This window comes from Polypterus senegalus, chromosome 4 (genome assembly GCF_016835505.1).
Source record: "Polypterus senegalus isolate Bchr_013 chromosome 4, ASM1683550v1, whole genome shotgun sequence".
Taxonomy (NCBI): domain Eukaryota; kingdom Metazoa; phylum Chordata; class Cladistia; order Polypteriformes; family Polypteridae; genus Polypterus; species Polypterus senegalus.
The window spans coordinates 72,323,386-72,347,654 of NC_053157.1; the positions used below are offsets into that span (position 1 = coordinate 72,323,386).

General features: G+C 37.9%; 1 protein-coding gene across 1 annotated transcript in view; it reads right to left on the reverse strand.

Moving 5' to 3' along the window:
- The window catches only part of mfsd10 (major facilitator superfamily domain containing 10), a 71,447-nt gene that overhangs the window by 11,354 nt on the left and 35,824 nt on the right, over window positions 1-24,269 (reverse strand). The window contains exons 5-11 of the mRNA XM_039750868.1: window positions 23,687-23,845; window positions 22,471-22,659; window positions 18,996-19,104; window positions 16,157-16,268; window positions 10,724-10,832; window positions 4,405-4,495; window positions 2,420-2,467 (exon numbers count right to left, since the gene is read on the reverse strand). Coding sequence (XP_039606802.1) covers window positions 2,420-2,467; window positions 4,405-4,495; window positions 10,724-10,832; window positions 16,157-16,268; window positions 18,996-19,104; window positions 22,471-22,659; window positions 23,687-23,845 — 817 coding nt within the window. The remainder of the gene's footprint in view (window positions 1-2,419; window positions 2,468-4,404; window positions 4,496-10,723; window positions 10,833-16,156; window positions 16,269-18,995; window positions 19,105-22,470; window positions 22,660-23,686; window positions 23,846-24,269) is intronic.

Here is a 24,269-nt window from a genome sequence, read left to right on the forward strand (position 1 = left end):
CAATTTAACGGTTCCATCTGAATTTGTTATAAGCAGTCAAATCACAACCTCTAAATCTGGGGTTATGTTTCTATCTATAAAATATTTGCTTGCATTCTATAGAATAAAGAATGGAAGAGTCTGATTAACTTGCAGCTCAGTTCATGAGTGAAAATGGAGGTGATTATGAGGATGACCAAAGTATAGATGAAGCAGCAGTAAAGGTCTTGTTAAAGTGGGAGCCAAGTTCTTGCACAGAACTTTAGTTTACTGGACAGCAATGATGAATGAGAACTACAAGAAATAAGGTTCTTGCTCAGGGATTTTATGCTCATTTGCCGTGATAGGCGAGGATTTTAATAATGCAGTGGGACTCCATTTAACTCAAGTAAAACCATTGAGCCTATTAAAGGGACTTGGAAGAAGACTCAAAACACACTAGAGCCATTCATAGGCAGGTATCAGGTTATGACAGTCTTAACTTACAGCAGTTATCATGAACGAGCACATAGAACTCAAAAAATGTTTCTTTTTGTTATGAGCGCTCAACGTCTGTAACTTCCGAAAATGCTCACTTTGGAGAGTATATAGAGCACAGAGTACACACTCCTTGGGAATGGGTTAGTTAATGATTGCAGCATGGTACTAACCTAAGTCTATATAGATATAAATTAAATGGCGAGATCCCTCCGCAGTGATACGACGGTCATGTTAACTGATAATCAGTTTAGCGGAATACACTTAGCTTGAGTTTAATGCTGCCTTACATTGCAGATAGTACAAGGATGAATGAAGCCAGTGACAAAACGAGGATTGGAGTCTGTTGGTATCGTCTTCAATGCAGGTGCCGAAGGCATCCTTAGGAATAGGTGACAACGTCATCCATCCATCCATCGGCTTCAAGGTGTGCTGGGCAATTTTCCAAGGTTTTGTAATGTTTTTCCAAGTCCAGGGCCCCCTCAGACAAACATGCAAGTCCATAAAAGGCCACAATGCTCTCCAAACAAGGACACAGGTTTGTGCTAACTGAACACACATAGAAAGTAGCACATGGTTACAGCATCCCACAGTCTGAATGAATGGTTTCCAGTTGTCCCAGTTCATCTTTTTATCACATTGCTTGCATGGCAGTTCTCTGTGTCAACTTGTGTGCTTAATCTGGCTATGTGTCTGCTGTACCGCATCAATCCATCCATCCATTTTCCAACCCGCTGAATCCGAACACAGGGTCACGGGGGTCTGCTGGAGCCAATCCTAGCCAACACAGGGCACAAGGCAGGAGCCAATCCTGGGCAGGGTGCCAACTCACTGCAGGACACACACAAACACATCCACACACCAAGCACACAGTAGGGCCAATTTAGAATCGCATGTGAGTCAAAATTAGGTGCTATAAGATCACAATGATATATTATGCCTGCAGGGAGACACAGTCAAAAAATACCCTTGCTAGACACAAAAAGAGCCTGAAAGAATTTTTATAAAATAAAAGATTAATTTTTAACAAAAAAAAAGCCTAAACAATAAGGCAACACACAGCAAACAAAATCTTAAAGCAGTTCATCCAAAGCGAAGTCAAAAAACAGCACAGCGTCAACAATCCAGTAATTACATTTTAAGACAGAAGAATCACAAATTTCACCGAACACTCCCAACAGCATTCAAAATGAACCACCAGGATCTGTGGGAGACCCGGCAGATTTATAGCGCGGATGGCGGTGATTGACAGGTAGCCCCACCCATTGGGGCTCCCCCACAAATCACACTGTAAAAAAACACATAATAAATGAATGTAACATTAACACAAAACAATGTCCCAAAAGTGAACACAAAAGATAGATTAAACATGGATATGAAATCAGCTAGGAGAGGAACCCTGGCCTAAATATAACCTTTGACAACTGAATTTCACTTTTTATCAGAAGACTTCCATTTTTTGTTTATGAAGGAAGAAAACAAGTTTTAATTCAGATAAATATGCACAAGCCATCACTACCACTGAGGTACACTGTCTGCTTTGTCACCATTTTCAGTCACTTAATGCTTTGCGCACACGTCACTGAATGTCACTGTCATGCTGGCTGCCTAACTCAGTAGTAGAACACCTTGCTTGTGATTCCCGGCATACGGAGCACACATTCTACCTGTGCCATCTCCCAGTATGTTAGCTGCTGGGACAGGGAATCCAGTTCATCTGGACCAAGAGTATGTGAGCATTTTGAATTACTTCTATTGCATAAAGCTGTTTTCTTTATTAATATACATGTACACAGTAAGTATAATCCTCCGTGGAGTAAGGACTTGTATAAACCAGATGACAGAGGTGTTTTAAATTTATTTGAACCTATTTGTATATTTTTTTTATTACTGCAGTCAAAATAAAAAATGGAAAAACAGAAGGTGCCTTGATGATATTCACATTGTGTTAGTGAAGTCTTACCATAAGCAGACACAAGTGTAGATAAGCAGGGGACAACTATAGCAGCAGCTGCAACACAACAAACAGAATAACGTTAATCCTACATTCAGTTCAATGTATTCAGATAGAGTTCTCTTACACTTATAAGCTGTTCACAATATTGTATCCTCCATTTGCCTTTCTCAATCATCAGCAGTCCCCCAGACAAAGTAACCTGCTCCACTCGATCACTTCCTGAGGCCACTTAACTCCAATACAGAGACGTGTGGAGCCCCTGGCAGCACTGAGCACAAGGCAGCAGCCATTCCTAGGTAGAATGCCTGTCCATAGCAGAGCAAATTTACAGGCACACCTAAACTCTTTCTGAAGTTGGGCTGAATTACATGTGTCTGTCAAATCAAGCCTGCATATCTTTGAGATGCAAGGTGAAATTTTTAGACACCAAAGATAACAACTTTCCAGCTCCCCACAGTCCATGAGTGTGTGTTTACATTCACACACATAACCGGATTAAGCTGAAGGCATGAAGTTGGTTTCTTAATAATCCATGTTTAGAATTGGCAAGTAGTCTTCTGGAATTCTCCTGTGTTAAAATGATCCAATGTCATTAAAGTGCACAAAAAAAAAAAAGTTAAACGTCATCAGGTACCGTGAATCTGAAAATAAGTATGACGCCTGTGATAAATTTCTTGTGTTTTTTAAAATAATTTTAGTCAAATTAATACTTTATTTATAGGTTTCTGTTACCTTGATTGCAAGCAGCCTCTTTTGACTGTGCAATGGAGCCTTGTGAAGGGCCGGAGTACTGATATGTGTCCTAAAATAATTTTGTTGTTCGGTTATTCGTTATTTTAAAAAGTAATTGGACTACTCAACACTTGTTACTTTTAATGTGTTACCCTGCAGATCTCAAGATTGTGTTGCTAGGTTTAACACTGTACTTTCAGCACATTAACAAGTTTAGCTATTTCTAAAATATTGAGACAGATTATTTCAGCCAGGAGAAGGAGTAATGCGATCACCCGAGCATTTGCCTCTGGCCAATTCTTTACCATACAATTTTTAATTGTCTTTATTCTGATACAGTTCATCATTTTGATGATTGATACTTGAGGCTTTTGATTGAGCTCCATAAATTAAATATAAACTCATATTGTGCTGAAATTAATGCACAATTGTTGTTTAATGTCCAGCAGCTTTAAATATTGAAAATGAACTCCAAAGAGAAAGCCAGTTGTGTTCTGTTGCAGTAGAATTGTTCTTGCCCCAACATTTAACTTCATTCTGCTTATTAATGTGCTCATTCTTAATGTTGTATGTGCTGTTCATTCTTTTAAGACTTCATTCCTACCACATCTTTCACAAGGTTTAAAAAAATATCAGACATTTAATGGCATTTTATGGAAAAGCACAGATGGCGACATATGCCCAGAAAAGTAATGACGATGAAAACTTATTTTCAGTTTGTTGTAATATACATACAGCTGAACCACACAAAAATGTCCTTTTATAATTCTGAAGTTCTGTGTTTTGTAAAATACAATAACTTAATGGAGTTACACTAAAGGAACTTTGAACTTGTATTTTTATTAATTACATGTATGCATTTTGTTGCATATGCCACAGTGTGTTACCATCACTATTAATACAAAATGCTGTATGTGTCATAGTGTAGCTGCAGCTTAACGTCCACCATTTCTTCTTATCACAGCATAGTAACTCCCATCCATTTACAGAGAAGCCTAGTCTAGACAGACAAGATCAAGCGGTGGTCCCCGGAGCTGAGAGTCCCCTCCATGTAACCTGTGCTGTGCTTGTACCCATGCACTATCCCCTAGTCTTGAGTAGCACACAAGACCACTCATACACACTCACAGACTGCCTTAATTTACCCATCCAAATAAATACAGAGCCTCCAAGTGGAACAAAGCATTGTTTTAACTGGACTGCCGCAAATTTTTACCTACAGATTTAAAAAATACAACATTTAATCTCTGAACTCTTACCAAAGGAGTACAGGAGCAAGCCAACATACAGCATAGTCACACTCCACGCCAAGCCAATTAAAACAAATGCAGGGATCAAAAGGATTATTGCCTAAAAAAGGAAAGAATGACTTAAGAATCTTATAGTTAAAAATTAGCACAAAGATTTCTCAATCTGTATCCACTATACCCCAGTCTTTCCCTCCAACTGTGATTGTTAATCGGTCTTCTGTGGTACTGAAAATATACCGACATGTTCAAAATGCTGTATCACCCTAAATATGCCAAGAAGCGAGTCTTTACAGAATGTAATAAAATCTATAAAATGTCTACACAAGAAAAAGCCATTCATCTCTTGGTGCTGTTACATTGTACTTCTTCAGGGTGTTATAATGTATATTACAGTCCTCTGTGTAGAGAAATACTTCCCAACATCTGTATGATATTTGCTCTTAATCTGCTTCTATTGCTGCTCATTGTGTTCTTCTAAACAACAAATTAAACTGACAGGTAGTGGGCATCTCTGTCTGTGTAAGGTAAAAAAATGCAACTTTTTAAATCTTTCCTCAGCTCATTTCATGTAATTCTGAAGACTACACAAGAACACTGTATTCCAAAAAAAAAAAAACCTTGTAAGTATTTTTGATGCAAATTAGGAATGACTTGTAATTTGCCCACACCTAACATCTTACTTGGTTTTCTATTTGCTCGTGCAATTTTTCTCGGTGTGCACCATTTTTAATTGGGCATACTATATAGCTGCAAAGTCCATACTGCAACATTGTGTCTAATATTTATAGGTGCTTTACCACAGCAAGAACTTTTTTCAGGAATCTCAGGAACTTTGTAGCATTCCCACCACAAGATTTTAGACCATTTGTAATTCCTGGTACTCTTCAAATCTGCCACTATGGTGCGTTGCGCCATGCACCACACAGAATCAATAATCTCAACTATGAACTTCAGAACGTGGTTCACTTCATACACCATCACTCCTCATAGCTGGCTCTTCACCATGCATGTCACAGAAACAAAGAGATTGTGACCCCATGAAGTCATAATCACTTCAAAGCAATGGTGGAGAGGTCCCCTGTGCAGTCCCAATCTCATCGCTCTTCTAAGCCACTTCCCTGTTGTGCCATGCTATGCAACGCATTGAAGTAATAATCCCTCTCATGAAGTCTTGATCTATTCAAAGCAACGAGGTGGGGGTGTCCCTTGTAAACTCCCAAACGCACCTCACTTCATAACACGTCACTCTTCTTTGCATGTCACATGTTCTACAAAATGGTTTTCAATTGTTGTTGTGCAGTGGGAATGCAACACATGAATGTGGCCAGGGATTGCAAGTGGCCCAGGGCCTGTCTCATACAGGAACAAAGTTCCTGTGGTGGGAAAACACCATATAACCTTACCTTTTTTTTTTTCTAAAATATCTTTTGTCACCTATCTACCCAAATCCTAAGTTTGTCTAAATCAGGGGTGCCCACACTTTTTTGGCTTGCAAGCTACTTTTAAAATGACCAGGTTGAAATGATCTACATGTACCTACATTAAAAATTATATATATATATATATATACTGCTCAAAAGAATTAAAGGAACACTTTTAATCAGAGTATAGCATAAAGTCAATGAAACTTATGGGATATTAATCTGGTCAGTTAAGTAGCAGAGGGGTTGTTAATCAGTTTCAGCTGCTGTGGTGTTAATGAAATTAACAACAGATGCACTAGAGGGCAACAATGAGATGACCCCCAAAACAGGAATGGTTTAACAGGTGGAGGCCACTGACATTTTTCCCTCCTCATCTTTTCTGACTGTTTCTTCACTAGTTTTGCATTTGGCTACAGTCAGTGTCACTACTGGTAGTATGAGGTGATACCTGGACCCTACAGAGGTTGCACAGGTAGTCCAACTTCTCCAGGATGGCACATCAATACGTGTCATTGCCAGAAGGTTTGCTGTGTCTCCCTGCACAGTCTCAAGGGCATGGAGGAGATTCTAGGAGACAAGCAGTTACTCTAGGAGAGCTGGAGAGGGCCATAGAAGGTCCATAACCCATCAGCAGGACCAGTATCTGCTCCTTTGGGCAAGGAGGAACAGGATGAGCACTGCCAGAGCCCTACAAAATGACCTCCAGCAGGCCACTGGTGTGAATATCTCTGACCAAACAACCAGAAAGACTTCATGAGTGTGATCCAAGGGCCCCATGTCCTCTAATGGGCCCTGAGCTCACTGCCCAGCAGCATGCAGCTCGATTGGCATTCGCCATAGAATACCAGAATTGGCAGATGCACCACTTATGCCCTGTGCTTTTTACAGATGAGAGCAGGTTCACCCTGAGCACGTGACAGAAGTGAAAGGGTCTGGAGAAGCCATGGAGAACATTATGGTGCCTGTAACATCATTCAGCATGAGCAGTTCGGTGGTGGGTTAATGATTGTCTGGGGAGGCATATCCATGGAGGGTCACACAGACCGTATGCAGGCAGTTCCTGGAGGATGAAGGAATTGATACCATTGACTGGCCACCACACTTTCCTGACCTAAATCCAATAGAACACCTCTGGGACATTATGTTTTGGTCCATCCAATGCCACCAGGTTGCACCTCAGACTGTCCAGAAGCTCAGTGATGCCCTGGTCCAGATCTGGGAGGAGATCCCCACAACACCATCTGTCATCTCATTAGAAGCATGCACCGATGTTGTCAGGCATGTATATAAGAACACAGGGGCCATACAAAGTGCTGCGTACAATTTTGAGTTGCTGCAATTAAATTTTGGCAAAATGGACTAGCCTGCCACATAATTTTTCACTCTGATTTTTGGGGCATCTTTGAATTCAGGGCTCTGTAGGTTGATCATTTTCATTTCCATCAAACGATGTGGCATCCTTTCGTTCCTAACACATTACCCAGTCTATATCAGTATAGATATCCAGGAGGATTTCTTTTCCCATTGAGATCTGATGTGTTTTCAAAGTGTTCCTTTAATTTTTTTGAGCAGTTTATATATATATATATATATATATAGTGGGTACGGAAAGTATTCAGACCCCCTTCAATTTTTCACTCTGTGTTATATTGCAGCCAATTGCTAAAATCATTTAAATAATTTTTTTTCCTCATTAATGTACACACAGCACCCCATATTAACAGACAAAAAAAATAATTTTTGAAATTGTTGCAGATTTATTAAAAAAGAAAAACTGAAATATCACATGGTCCTAAGTATTCAGACCCTTTGCTCAGTATTTAGAAGCAGCACCCTTTTGAGCTAATACAGCCATGAGTCTTCTTGGGAAAGATGCAACAAGTTTTTCACACCTGGATTTGGGGATCCTCTGCCATTCCTTCTTGCAGATCCTCTCCAGTTCTGTCAGGTTGGATGGTAAACGTTGGTGGACAGCCATTTTTAGGTCTCTCCAGAGATGCTCAATTGGGTTTAAGTCAGGGCTCTGGCTGGGCCATTCAAGAACAGTCACAGAGTTGTTGTGAAGCCATTCCTTCGTTATTTTAGCTGTGTGCTTAGTGTCATTGTCTTGTTGGAAGGTAAACCTTCGGCCCAGTCTGAGGTCCTTAGCACTCTGGAGAAGGTTTTTGTCCAGGATATCCCTGTACTTGGCTGCATTATCCTTTCCCTCGATTGCAACCTGTCGTCCTGTCCGTGCAGCTGAAAAGCACCCCCACAGCATGATGCTGCCACCGCCATGCTTCACTGTGGGAACTGTATTGAACAAGTGATGAGCAGTACCTGGTTGTCTCCACACACTGAGGAGAGGCAATACACATGACAGCCCGCATGGAGTTTGCTAAAAGACACCTGAAGGACTCTGAAACGGTGAGAAATAAGATTCTCTGGTCTGATGAGACCAAGATAGAACTTTTTGGCCTTAATTCTAAGTTGTATGTGTGGCATACCGGTATGACTTTCAATATGGGGTGCTGTGTGTACATTAATGAGGAAAAAATTAATTTAAATGATTTTAGCAAATGGCTGCAATATAACAAAGAGTGAAAAATTGAAGGAGGTCTGAATACTTTCCGTACCCACTGTATATAATATAGTGAGTATACCTTATACATAAAATATATGTTGTCGTATCTTGCATAACTGAATAACCTTTATGGCACAATAACAATTCAATACATTTATGGTCACTACAGTATTTGGATTTAATAATCTTCATGTGGGAAAAGGCTGACTCGCATAAATAAGTAGAGCTGAATAATGCAGTCAAGGAGCTTTTGAATTCAGCCGAGTCAAAAATGATGGCTATCTGATTAACTGTGATTTTAGTTCCCTCTCCTTTCTCTTTCCCAGATCACTTTTCAGAAGGAAGTCAGTATCTTAGTTTTTATGAACACTTTGAAAGTGCCTTTCCACATTTTCCTTCTTTGGCATAGCAATGATAGATTGACAGATCAGACAAACGCACTTTGATTGTGACATTGTGAGAAAAAAAATCCTCTTCCAATTCCACATCCAGCCCATACCCTCCCCAAACAAAATTTTTTTTAAAATCCCTTCTTTAGTCGATATAAATTGGAAGGCTAACTAGATCACAGGCGGAGTTTTGCAGTAGCTTGCACGTTTCATTGTGCGAGCGAGATGACCAGTGTGTTAGAAAAAAAGAGATCTCAGACTGGCCGCCCTGTATGTCAATCAAGTGGCAAATGCCATAGGGAGGATATATGATAGACTAACGTTTAAAAAAATTATTTTTGGAATGAAGCGCGATCTACCTGCACTACCTTTGTGATCTACAGGTCGATCACGATCAACGAATTGGGCACCCCTGGTCTAAATCTATCTATGGAAAGTTTGCCATCTCAAGGGTATTTACCAATCTACTTGTATTCAACCTATTTTTTACATCATTACACAAATGATTTCTGTTGATTGCAAAGAATAGAAGCCTCAATATACAGTAGATGCCCAGATGACACCATAATTTGTTTAACTGATTCATAACGATGGTGAGGCCGTAACTTATTTTCTCAGCTTATGAAGTTAATGTGCACCCCGTTGCACAAATTCCTAATGCTATCAGTTGGATGATTAGCGTGTCATATGGCACACCTCCTATGGTACTGCACGCTTTGTTTTTTAAAAGTCAAAGTGAACAATATGTTTCAATGTTAAACTCCAGTATATTAGTTAAACACAATCTCTCCTGTATAAACCCATGCTGACTGTTCACTGTATTGCACAAATATGTCTCTATAAGTTGCTAGGAATTACCTACACTGGCCTTTTTTACACTATATGACAATGTTGACTAATCTACTCCTCAGTTGTTTCCCGGAATTATGGTATCCTCAGAAAAAAAGATGTTAAATGCATGTTGTGAATACTGTCTGATTCTAGTGAATTACTTTTTTTTTTTTTTAGTCTTTTTAAACTCCTTGGTCTTTGGAATTTGTATATTGTTTGAAATTATCTGAATATTCCATGTAGCCTGTGTCATGTTACTTCACTAGTTAAAGCTTCATTAAACATTAATAATAAAGTGCACCAGCTACTTTGTTTTCTAAATATTTGATATTCTTCTCACTGCCTTTAATATTAGTAGAAGACAGTGGCAGTGTTTCACAGTATTCATTCAATCAATCAATCAATCAATCAACATTTATTTATATAGCACATATTCATACAACAAAATGTAGCTCAAAGTGCTTTACAAAATGAATAGAAAAATAGAAGACACAATAAAAAATAAACATAAGTCAACATTAATTAACATAGAATAAGTAATGTCGGACTGGGTTTAGATTCCTATATATTCTCCTGTGTTTGTTTAGGTATTCTATGCTGCATTCCAGTTTTGCCATCACATCCATATTTCACCATGCGTTTTTAACACAAAACTTTGGGATGAAGGTTACGCAGAATCAGAAAATGAAGTGGCAATGGTGAGACTGATGAAGTGTGACTAAAACTGAGAAGTGGTCAATTCTGTGTAGCTCAGTGGCTAAGGTGCTGAACTGTAAACAACAAGATCCACCATTCAAGCCAGACATCTTGGTCAGTGGGATCCCAAGCAAGTCATTTAACTATTTGTGTAAAGTATAATGAAACACAGTTCTGCAAAAGTATGCACCACATAAAATAAATAATTCTAATGTTTTGATGAATGTTTTGTTACTTAGAACTTTCAGTAATAGAACTGAAAGCTAAAAAATGGCTACTGGTATATCTGGGCCTCATCCAGATCTGTTCACTTCAGGCAGCCAGGTGCAACATGTGCTGCTGTGCTGTATGGACAACTGCTGCCTGCTCCAATTTTAACTAGCAAATAAATATTTTTCTAATCTTTAAACTGCATTTTCACTTACTTGTTTGATGGCTTTTATTTCTCTCCCAGGCTCAATTCTTCTAGCATAACCTCCTTGGATGACAGCCATTGTAATGCCAATGAAGAAAAACATCTTTCCTTGCTGCATGCTGGTAACAACAGAAAGAAATTGGCTTAGTGGTGTTAGAAATGGAGACATAAAGCATATTCCTCAATCTTAATATTCTATGAATATTGTATTAATATGTTTCAATGTATAGCAAGACAGAGAAGTTTAAAGGCTAAAAGCATTCATCCCAAATGACACGTTTGGTATTTTTCAAGTCTAAGTTATTTCTTCACAAACATACTACATATGCATTGTCTACACAAAATTGTGTTCCAAAGTCTGGTGTTTTCTATAATTAAAAAAATATATCTGTTGTCCACACTGATGCTTTGCAATGGTTGCAATGGGGCACAAAGTACCACCTGAAAATAAATGCCTAAAACATCAAATTCATCTTCTTCAAGTTTTGATTAAAGAAAACATGCCTTCTGAGTTTCCAGCGTATGTTTCTGACAACAAAAGCGGTTTAGAAATTATCGTTTTGCAGCATATTTCTGGCACAGTTTTACTAGAGATAAGGATACAACTTCTGTTTGCTAGTGTGAGTTCTCACATAAATACAGAAGTAAATCAAAACGAAGCCAACCAGGTGGCACAAACACTTTACTGTGATTTGGTCTGTCAAGAGGAAACCACGCCCCCAAGGGGGGAGGGGGTGACATGTTATTGCAGAAGATTAAATGCTGAGCTATCACACACAGCAGCTAGTCTTTTAAAATGTCTAAATCTCAAAATACTGGTGATTTGTTGTTTAGAAATAACATGTATAAGCTATTTTACAATGTTTTTGTAATCACAAGACATGGATCAGTACTTGACAACTTTGTTGGCTTGAAAAAAAATGAACATATTTGATGGCTTTTGTTTTCCAGCTTTACCCATGCCCAAGTAATTCCAATCTGAAATGCCAGTGCAGGCAAGATAGATGTTTTTTTTATTATTTATAGAACGAGCTTAACTTTAGGAAACAAATTCACGTGGGAAAGGCATTTCTACCATGTTTGTGAAGAAATAACTTTAAATTGAAAAATACGAAACTTTTCCTTTCCTGTTGTTTAAACATTTGGTCATTACCTACTTTAATACTAATAATAATACATTTTATTTATTTGTAGGCGCCTTTCTAAATACTCAAGGACACCGAACAATAGACAAAACACAGATTATAAAAAAAAAAGTAAAATACAGAAATTACAGTCAGACATAGCAATTGTAATCAAAGAGAAAAAGAAGAACTTTACTGTCAAAGTCTATAAAAAAAATGTCAAACTGAATTGTAATGCATTTTTAAATATTGTAAAAAGAGTGCAGTGTCTCAATTATTTATATACAACTTTTTAAACATTTTAAAGAGCTAGATGACAGTGGAATGTGGTAACTTATGTGATAGTTCTCAAATGCAAATGATAATATGTTACATTAGTTTGCATCCAATGTATTACATTACATGTCAGTTAAATCCAAAAAGATTCATCTTAATTTCAAAGGTAAATCTCCGATATTCAACTACAACGGTTTTTTTAGTGTTTTTAAACCAGCAATCCAGGTGGATATTCTTCTTTAGCTGTTTCAATTTTGTAATTTTCTAAGAAAAAAAATGTTTTTATTATGAAACTAAAGTATTTAAGAAGAACTACGAGCAATTTTACAAAAGTAAGTATTTACTTATTCCTATGATTGTCATCATGAAAGGACAGATGCATTCAATTCAAATAATTAACAAACTGTCAAACATCATAGTTAAGAACCTGTAAATTTTCAGTGAAACAGTTCATACTGAAATGTGACAAAATGGATGCACTTCTCTCATTGCTGGACATTCTTAGATTTCCAGAACACTATTTCATTTATTAGAAAATGTTTTAGAGGATTATGGTTGTCCTGTGTTACTTTTTTACTACACAGAGGAGATTATTTTGTGATTGCAGAAAGCCGTTTTGCATTCTGGGATATCCGTCCTTTGACTTCCAGGTACCACCCTGAAATGCAATTATCTGCTTTACTAAATATCTCAATTTCAAGACAGATTGAGTCATTTGTTGCCCGTAGAAGAGAATTGAAGAAAAAATGCATTAGAATTAACTGGTACTGGAATTTTCTTAATTTGAATGTCTATGAATGCTTATAAACCATTCTATCAGTAACATTCAAGTTTTTGTTTTTTTGGTAATGCATGAAAACGTTAATATACAAAAAATGTTTAGCAGATCATAGTTTTATATATCACAAGTGTAAACCTGAAGGAGACAGCTTTGGGAGAAAGAACTTTTAGGATTCAAAAATGTTGCAAATGACAATGTAAATGGTTTGGCTCTCCGTAGGGAATTTCAAATTGTGTGCACCATAATGAAAGCTTGGCAAGTCTTCCTCTTTCATTGGCATAAGCAGTGTCACTTAGTAGGTCTAACCAGCAGGTTAGAGTACCTCATTCTAGTTTTCTCCGAGTCCAACTGCTCTTTCATTTCTCCTTCCTGAAGCTTGTGGTTTTTAGTGCCTTGCCACCCTGCACTCCTGCTCCCCTCATTATAAGGGACAGTTCTCACCAAATGGAGAGAAGCACATGTCATTTGGTGCGCAGACGCAGGCACAATGCTGACAAAAAAAAAATCTTGTCTATCTGACTGTGTCTTCTATGCAGCATGGCCTTGTTAAGTGGCTTCTGTAAACCAGAAGGAGACTGTTTTTGGAGAAAGAACTTTTAGGATTCAATGATGTGGAAATCAGTATGCATAACACATAATAGATTCTAATTATTCAAATTAATCTTGCACTTATTTAAAGCCTCCATGTAAACATGTATAGTTGCATCCTTGACGTGATGTCATGTCAGCTGCTTTGGCAACAGCAACAAGCTTACAACCTTTGCTGCAAAATAAAAGCACAAGTATGCATTTTAGTTTTTGTTATTGAAAGAATGGATGCAATTTTGGACTGCTCGGCTATGAATTTTGATATAGTAATACTGGGCCGTGTACAGAAAAAACAGCCCTGTATGTAGTAAGGTGTTTCACACCAAATGTAGCAATACTGTATAATCCTGGTGAGGTTACTGTGCACATTATCTTTTATTATGTATTATGGGTGCATGCCCAGGGGCCCGTGATGGTAAGCCTTTTAACCAAACAAACATTTGATGAACAGATCCAGTATCCACACGCTGAAATGACAGAAGTAGGTAAAACTTGATGAAATGATTATCTGCCTGCCAAAATAATCAAGGAGGAGTCCCCCCCAACCCGTACTAGGGGTGAGTCAAGCGCAGAAATCACAAGTGAAAAATAACACGTGCAGTAAATGATGTGTGTCTCCGCCTGCTACATTTTTAAAAGTATGATCAAGAGTCTGTTCAGAGGCAAAAGTCACTGGGGAGCCTGTGTGGGGCTTAATTTCATTATCCGGAATTGTCATCATGTTAATTCTGTTGTGTTTGAGAGAAGATGTGCCTTACTCTTTGAGACAATTTATGAAGCTATGGCCTTGGTCAAACTGAGCAGTATCCTGTTGAGAATGTTTCTGCAAAATGGACAATTCAGTAACTGGCAACAAAAGAGTCATACTTGTGGTTCGGTGATCAATGCACCAAAACTAAAAAAAACCTTTTATCTGTACCCCAGTGTTATATACCGATATTTTGGATCATATGTAAAGATTATCACAACACACGTGTGTAATGAAGGTCAGCTCAGCATGAGCTCAATGGTCTGTAGGCTACTTATTCACACAACACTCAAGAGAAGCTCCATCTTCTGCTACTTGGAATTCAAACTTTGAGGTATTGGAGAGATGTTTTTAGTTTTATTGTGAATTACGTTTCCAGAACAGGAAAGGGAGTGCAATCTGCAGTAGTCATGATTCAAACGAGAATTTCAATAAAATCTAATGGTAGTTTTTTTTGAGTGCACAGCAGTGCTATTATTGTCTTTGCCATAAGGCAAATTTATATCTCAGCTGGTTTATTTGTCTGGAAGATCTTGGGGTAATTTTAAGTAGTGATTTGTAATTTTATGGAAAAAGCATTAAAATGTAAAAAATATATTTTATTCTTGTACTAAGATTCTGTTGGTCATATGTGACTAAAAGTAAAATTGTGGGGTGCCCATAAAATAATCCATTTAATTCAATTAAAATGCATAGATTCCTTAAGCGATTCCAAAGAATAACTCTTACAATTTCAGAATGTCTCCAATTATAACCATTATCATCCTACATACTTTAATCACCTTTTATATGATGTGTCATTTTCTTTCCATTGTTAAGCTGGTTATACATTTCAGTTTAAGAATGCAAATTTTCATATATACGTGTGTTGGCTAAAAGCACTATATATGTGTAATTGCTAAAATTATAATATAAGGAAAAGAGAAATTTAAATTTGATGCAATTAATGTACAGATCCTGGGTCAAAACTGATGAAATATTACATTGTCACCGGAGACCAATATGCATGCAAAGTTTGAAGGAAATCGGTTTAGTAAAAGTGGGTAAAAAAAACTGATTGCAAAATTTGACCCAGACAAACAGAGAGGACAAGTTGAATTAAACTGTGTAAATAATAATAATAATAATAATAATAATAATATAGCAGAGACACAGCATCTAAACACAAAAGTTAAAAACATCAATAGAGATGTTCTCCAAACATAATACTTTGGAAAGTACAAAAACAATAAAGAGGCACTGTGGCCAAAAGGCTTCCCAAGAAAAGAAGTTTGAAGCTTTAACCTGGATTTCACAGAGAGTCACAATCCATCTGTTTCACCAACCAATTGCTTCTTAATAATTTTTATGGTTCTCCACAAGTTTGAAGGGCTCTAACTCGAATGATTTGGGAGAAGCTAATGAAAATAGTGTTGGATGTAATCTTGGTAATAAATCTTCTACTATATAATGAAACACTAAGGCCTGTGTGTCCAGTCCCTTGGAGCAATATGATTGGTCAGTCTGGCTTCGGTGACACAATGAAAGAGGAAGTGCAAGTGTGAGAAGCATGAGGAGGAGTAAAGACACAAGCGGGGAGAGTCACCTTTAAAGACAGAAAGTATAAAACCAGATCAGAGGAAAGAAAGGCGCTTTAAAAAATAATGACAGAGCCTGAGAGGCATGCTTTATGGGAACATGCTCGAGAAAAGGAGCGCCAGTGAAGAGACATTGAAACACATTCCTCAAGATGCCACTAGGTTGCTCTGCAGTCTCCGATGAATGGGCACCAAGCTACGGCTCTTTAAAACTCCGATATTCTTTTTGGGACACCCGTATATAAAAATAAAATGTCAATCAAGAAGCCTTATAAATTCATGTGTATTAATGCATTATTAAAACTATGTACTGTATTATTTTATTCCCATCTGCATTTTTGTGAATTACCTGTTAAACTGGAAGCGCTGATGAGTAAGGAAGCTGAGGGTATATTCAAGTCCAGAAAACAAAAACAAGTATAAGAAATACACAAGTCCCAAGATCTTAAGGTTCTGTAGACCTAAATAACATATTAAAAGAAAAAACATTAGTGTAATTGGCAAATTTTGTATTGATTCCATTTTCTGGCTTTTTTTCCTGAACGAAACTAGAAAACGCTAGAGAAAAAAATGCAAACAGTTTGTAGAAGCAAGTATGTAGATGATCTCTGAAGTAAATAGTTTTAATCACTGCAATATTAGAAAGAAACAATAACCCTAGGAGGACTTTTTTGCAATTAATGCAAATTACGTGATGCAAGAACTTTTTATAATGTCCATACATTAAATTATTAATCCTTCTTTCTTTTTTTTAAACCCGTTTAATACACAAGAGAAAGGTTTACCTCAATGTACCAGCCACTTGGCCTAGCGCACAGTAAGCTGCAGGCATCCATATTCTGATCAAGAATTTCCTGAATTGTCGGCTTCCACGTGTCTTTTATGCTGTGTTTACATGAAACTGATTCTGAATTTTTTCACTTACGACGTTGATCAGATTTTGGCGTAAACACCCAAAACCACATAATCAATGATTATTAGAGATCAGATACAAGTCACTTTTGTAAGTGGTACTGAATTCTGATTCAATTCAGATCACTCTATCAGACGTCATGTCAGAATATATTTTGTTTTAAAATAAAAAAGGTGCACTTAAGACACAGCAAAAAACACTGATAATGCAAGACAAATAAAATTAATTCTAAAAAAAAAACTACTGCTATGAAAATTAGATATGGAATATGGCATAAATATTATATGCTATAATATAAACATCTGAGCATAATAATTATAAGCATATAACTTGTCATGCGTATAATAAAATACAAAAATAACATCGGCTGAAGACACAGAAAAAAAAAGATAATGTAAGATAATTAAAATGAATATAAAAAACTACTGCTATGAAAATTAGACAGGTAACATGACCAAAATATTATTTTTGCTATTATATAAACATCTGAACAAAATAATATAAGCCTGTAACTCATCCATGCTATTCACAACACTGCCGTTCTACAAGGCTGCTCCCACAGCCCACTGCTATACAGTGTGTCCACCTCTGTGTCCAAAGCACGAAGGCCACACTACTGTGATTGGCCTCATGAGTGACAGGTGTGAGGTAAAAGACTTGACTGTATGATGTCATAACAACAGCCTCCACCTAAATGTCAACAAAACAAAGGGGATCATTGTTGACTTCAGAAGGAACAGAGGCAGGCAGACTTCCATGGTCATTCAACACCACCTGCATACTCAAAAAGACTCACCAAAGGCTAAAGGGCTTTACCAAAACACTAGTGAACTTTTACTGCTGCGCTACTGAAAGTATGCTGACCACAGACATCACAGTGTTGTTTGTTAACCTGACTTGCAAGAACTGCAAAAACTTCTCCAAAAGACTGTATGTACAGCTTCTAAAATATGCTTCATACCATCTACCCAATCACATATTTGAGGAGAGATGAATGAATCCATCATCTCTGATGACAGCCACTTGGTCTTTCTGTGAAGCACTCCTAAAGTCTCACCACTCACTCCACCAGCCTCAACAACAGCTTCTTCCTGAAGGTCACAAAGTCATTGCACTCTCATTAACCTGATCCTCCTTGCCCTGCACTGTGTACTGTACCCACCTGCTGGTTTATGTGTAATGGTTCATTTTATTTTTTGAACTGTCATTTCACCAACACAACAGTAGCACAAGAACGTCACTATGTTCTCACAGTATAGAAACCACAAAGATCTCTATTATAATGTAATCTAATTTAAAATAAATATTTACTCCTCCTTTAATAGCCCTCTGTTTTTAGAATCCCCTTAAACTTGTCATCATAATCTTACATTGTCACCCTCATTGTCAGGTTATTTCCATGTTAGAAAGCACATATGCCTGTGCTAAACGCGTAGCTATAACCCTTTCAAACATGCAATATCCTACATTTTGTTTCTTTGTATTGCAAGGATAGCTATTAGAAAAAATGTATACAAACTGAAATGACTTTGAAAAAGGGGGACTCTGTCTACCTGTCCATACCAAGGAAGAAACTGTTGAACCTGATTACCCCCAAATGCTGTCATATGTCATCTACTTCCCAGCCACTTGCATTGTGACAAACTGAGAAAGGACTTCACCAGTACAGTATATGAAGGAACACACCTGGGCAGTAATAATGAAACAGTAAAAATGGAGCAGCTAGTGTTTTCAGATTTTTGGTGCTTTGGGTTGGCCGTCAGATTTTTCAGTTTCTCATTCACGCCTTTGCATGTTTATGAATGGATTTTGATCATTTGAGTACTTGAGTAAAACTGTAGTAGACCAAATATAGCACTTCTCTCTTCCTACTCATCAATTTGTTTTTAATTAAACAAAAACACAATTAGCTGTGATAACAACAGATTTAGATATTTAGCACACTTCATTTTTTAAATGGGATCATCATCTGTCAATACTCAGCAAGTCAACAGTTAAACGGCGTTACATTTCTGGAATGGTTTAAAAAATATTTTGCATTTTCTATGGGTGGAAGAGGATACTAAAACAGAATATAAACTAAGGATTGTTTTTCTAAGTATATTTGGAAAATAATTTTAAAACAATTGTCATTTCAAGAAATTTCCCTTTCGTGGTAAGAAATTTTTGGAAGTGTGTGTACTGTTTTCACAATTATGAAGGTTTATTTTTCATTCAAAGATTGTACATCTTATTGTCCAGGTAAATATGTGCTCCTAATATGTGTAATACTTACTTTCTTTGTGATGAGCATCCTTTTTTGAATTTAAAGCAGAGAACTGAAACAAGGATAATGGGCTCAGGAGATTGAGAGACTGCTGAAAACCAGAAGTTACTGAAGCCACCTATAATGAAGAAAAAAGGTGAGTTTGAAGAGTGATGAATAAAGGAAATGTCAGAAACTAAGTGCCAAAGAAACCTGAGGAAACTATTCATCCATCTACAGCCATTCATTTCCCACTGACCTTGGCCAGAGGCAGCAGGTACCTACAGTACACAACTACTAAACTATACTGGAATATTGAAACACTTAGTAAATTAGCAAGTACAAGTAGGGCTGGGCATTATGGACTTAAACTGATACTGCAATAAATCTGACCCAAAAATGCGATATTTGATATTGTATGTTCTCAAATCGCCTTGCAGACTGAAGAGCAGCTCCATATAGACATAGTATTTTTAGAAATCTTCCATTTAGAGACCAAAACAATACAATACAATACAATAATATTCACAGATAGTAGAGAAGGAAACGTTTATTTTTCAACATGTAACAATTTCATTTATACTGTAGCTGTGCCTAAAGAGAACATATTTTTTCCAACCATTTTTGTTTTACTAGCTGTGCTACCCATCTAAGACAGGGTGAAATCTAATCATCATAGACCCCAGTGTTAACGTTTGCAGTGCATCATGCTATGCATCCGTCTCTGTTTTACGCCATTTGCTATGGGATTCATAAAGGCAGTGTTAATGTTTGTGATGTGCCATCTATTCGAATGATATATTACTAAATTCTAATCAAAAAAAGCAACATGGTTTTTTATTTAATTTTCCTTCAATTTACAATAACCTTAATAGACTAATAAATCACTAGGGTTTCCATCCATCCATTATCCAACCCATTATATGCTAACTACAGGGTCACGGGGGTCTGCTGGAGCCAATCCCAGCCCACAGGGCGCAAGGCAGGAAACAAACCCCGGGCAGGGTGCCATCCCTCCGCAGGGCACGCACACACACACACACACCACACTAAGGACAATTTTTAGAATCACCAATGCACCTAACCGAACCCGGATCTCCTAACTGTGAGGCAGCAGCGCTACCACTGCGCCACTGTGCCGCCCACTCACTAGGATTTATACTAGTAATTATAAATGTTAATGTAATGTGCTATATATGGAATATCCACAACTGTTGCAATTTGGAAACATGGCTCACGTGCTAAATGAAAAATCCAACTCAAAATGAAAGTAAAATGACTGGTAAAGCAGTTCACCCCATGAATGACACATGAACACCGAATTATAAACACAAAAGACAATATGAAAGCTGTTTTCATACCTCCTTCTAATGTTCCAGTACAGAGCGGAAGCCACAAGCTAACAATGCATGGATGTGTCACTTTTTGTGTGAATTACTGGTTAGTGTAGTTATCTGACCATTCACAAAGTACAAGTATTTTTAGTGTGCAAGTTAATGTGACAGTCCGGGTCAGCTCCACCCTCCCTGGTCACTTCCAGGAGCCTCTTGAACCTGGAACTGTCGATAGTTGTAAACCGACATGAGTCGGGCAAATTAGGACACACACGGTCAGCAAGGGGTTGGTGCAAAGTGATAGAGTGCTTTTTTTTTTTAAAAAAAAGCAAGTGTTCCAAAGTGCAGTGCAAATTCTGCAAATAGTCCATCAATAAATAAATAATCAATAAATCCAGAGTTTTCAGGTGAAGGTTAAAATCACTCAATAACTAATTCCATTAAAATGAGGTTAAAATTCTAGGCAGGTTTCTCTGTTGAAACAGTTAGGGGCCCCAGTGCGTCTTTCTAAAATCTGGTATCTCCTCAGCTTATCCCATCAGGTCCTTGCAGCATGATGAGACGTCCACTGACAAGTGCAGTCAATCAATTGATTCCGTGGTCGGGTTCCTACCGCCTGTCCATCGGTGTCCGTAGGACTCCCCACTGATCCCCACTCGCATCTCCCTCAGCCAGTCCGTCTGCGTCAAAAGGAAGACAGCATTCAACAGGGCCATTCCTACCCCTCTGCACTGCTGTAAAAAGCACCTCTTCTCCAGCCTCCACACTCAAGTGCAGGCCTGCCGTTCGCTTCCACGGGGCATACTCCCAACCACCTGCCTCCATTCTTTACTGTACAGGCTCTCCCCTTGTTTCTTTCTCATGTTTCTTTTTGATTCTCCTTTTTGTTTTGATCTGACCTGATCTGCATTCTACCATGCAGGCATCTTTTATACTGCCCATTTACTATACAGTACTTTTATACTGAATTGGTTTCAGTCTTACTTAGCAGACAGAAAATTCTTTGTGAGTTGTAGCGATTGTACTTTGGAGACCCATGATATTGTGTATGGTGTACCACAAGGATCTATTCTGGGTCCATTGCTTTTTTTTCAAGCAATATGCTTTCATTAGGTCAGATTATCTCAAAGCACAAGATGGGCTACCACAGCTATGCAGATGATACACAGCTTTATTTATCTATAACGCCTGATGACCCTGATGCTCTTGGCTCTCTGATCCAATGTCTTAGCTGTATTTCCAAATTGGATGACTAGAAACTTCCTCAAATTAAATAAGGAAAAAACAGAAAATTTAGTGATTGGAAAACATGGAAATAGCAAAGGTATTAGAAATGTCCTCACAGGTGGCGCAGTGGTAGTGCTGCTGCTTTGCAGTAAGGAGACTGTGGAAGATTGTGGTTCGCTTCCCGGTTCCTCTCTGTGTGGATAGCGCTTTGAGTACTGAGAAAAGCACTATATAAATGTAATGAATTATTATTATTATTATAAACTTGATCCCTTAGGTTTAAAAGCCAAGGCGGGGGTAAAGAATTTGGGATAATCATTGACTCTGACCTAAACTTTAAATCACGCTTTGTGTTTAGTCGGTTAGGTTACTGTAATGCACTACTAAGAGGACTACTTAAGACAGATAATCAATTAGTTAGTGCAAAATAAAGCAGCCAGAATCTCACCTAGAAAAAGAAAATTTGAGGACATCTCACCAGTTTTACTGTCATTACATCGGTTGCCTGTGTCATTAAGAATTAACTTTAAAAAATTATTAATGGTTTATAAAGCCATAAATAATCTTGCTCTGTCCTATATTTTAGAATGCCTGTCCCCGTACACTCCAAGTCGTAACCTTAGATCTTCGAATGGAGGTCTTCTTATAATTCCAAGAGCCAAGCTTTAAAGAAATGGTGAGGCGGCCTTTTGCTGTTATGCATCTAAACTCTGGAATAATTTACCAACAGAAATTCACCAGCCTAATACTGTAACATTCTAAACATTCGAAAAACTACTGAAAACCCATTATTTTCATTTGGATTTAAAAGCATTAAAAACATGCAGAAAAATAACTAAAATCCACAAAGATGAATCTGCTGATACTGTACTGGGGAGAAGATCCAAATTTTATTCACAGAATTCTCTTTGAAGATGTACATTGCAGTATGTACAGATACATACCCTGTTTTTTTCAGGCAGTGTCTCTGGAAGCATGAGGAAGATGAATGCCAAGTCAGCGGTGGAAAACAGGACAGCCAAGAGTGCGGGGCCCACATAGAAAATTTCTCCTTGCGTGGCTCTGATGGCAAAGTAGGCGCCAATCATTGGTCCAAAAGTAAAACCAAGTGAAAAGGCAACACCAATCATTGCCTGCAACAAAATAAAAAAACAGGAGGTCGTACCTAGTAATTTTGGAACCTAAAAACAACTTAACAGTAATTTTCTACAAACAGTTGGGTTAAAACGAGAAAAAGAGGTCTGGTTTTGATGGTCGATATGAAATACAAGGAGTCAGCAAATCAGGTAGAAGTTACCTGTACTCTGCATCATCCTTGACATAAAACTGGAACCATCTCAACATGTTCAACACTGGTGAGCTACAAGATTCCGCCATCTGAAAAGCCTGCTGCTCCAGCTGTGGAACGGATATGCGCACACTTTTCCCTTTGCAAGCCTTTCCAAAATGGTGATTGGTCAGTCCTTCGTTGACTAGGGGAATTGCTAATTCTGAGTTTTTTGGAAAGAACCTGTTTTACCAAAGAAAAGTTCCCTCTAGCTGTCATCTTTTTTGTCTGCTTGCTGTATCGCCCCATTTAAAGGGCTTCTGGATGTACCAAAAACCACTGTCCATAGCAACCCCTGAAGTCCGCCCAGGAACAATCACGGTAAGGACTATTGTTATACGTTTCCCATATTGAAACAAAAAAAAACTAAATGACAGGAGAAAAAGAAAACAAAATGCACTGCATGGCAGTGCTACCCTCTCTCCTGTCTGTGACCCCCAACTCACCTTTATACCACTAAAAATTATAAACGAGGTCACCCTGGACCTCACCATGTCAGTGGGCCTCTGTATGAGTTTATTGCAGCACCGTTGGGCATGGTCACAAGGTCCACCCAAATCTGCACCAACACATGTGCCTCAGGTTGCCTCCCGTGACATCCCCTCTACCCATACATCACCACAGAGCCAAAAGCAGCAAAGCTCACTGCCACCACACTGGGAAACCAGGTCATTTGTTTTTACCTATTTTTATGGTCCTACCAACTAATTACAGAGGACTTGGTGCTTTTTATTATCCTTTCAACAGAGTGCCAAATATGAAAAAGGCCTATTGTGAAAAAATGTCTCAACTAGAGCTTCTTGTAGAAAACATATCCAACATAAAGAACTTACCATTCCTTTACTTCGCTGGCTAGGAGAGGGCAAATCTGCAATGATAGCTGTACAAAGACTAACATTCCCTTTGCAGATTCCACCAATCACTCGTGAAAGGAGAAAAATACTGAAGCTCCTGGAAACTGCCCATAGTGCATAGGAAGCCATCAGTCCTATCTGCAAATATAACATTGGAAAACATGCCAGGAAAGGTCAAAACTTATTAAAAGACCTAATAAAAGATACAACAGTAAACCCTTGCCCTTGTCAAGGCTTGGATGTGTTCCTGGGGTGCCCCAAAAAAAACAAAAAACACATCCCCATTTTAGATCAGTGAGAATCTGAGAAAAACAAAAAATGTCTAGTAAGTTATACTGCATAAAATATATGTAAATGTAATCAATTTTAGTATTCACTACCATAAATACACACACAAATTTATTATAAGTTAAATTTTGTAAAACATTACAGTTCACTAAAGAACTGCAAAGCCTCACACACGTGATTTGCTTGCGCAGTGATTGTTTTATTTTGTGTTGAGTTTTTGCATCTAATTTAGTGCAGTAAACTTAAAATTTAAGTTGACATTCACGGATATTTG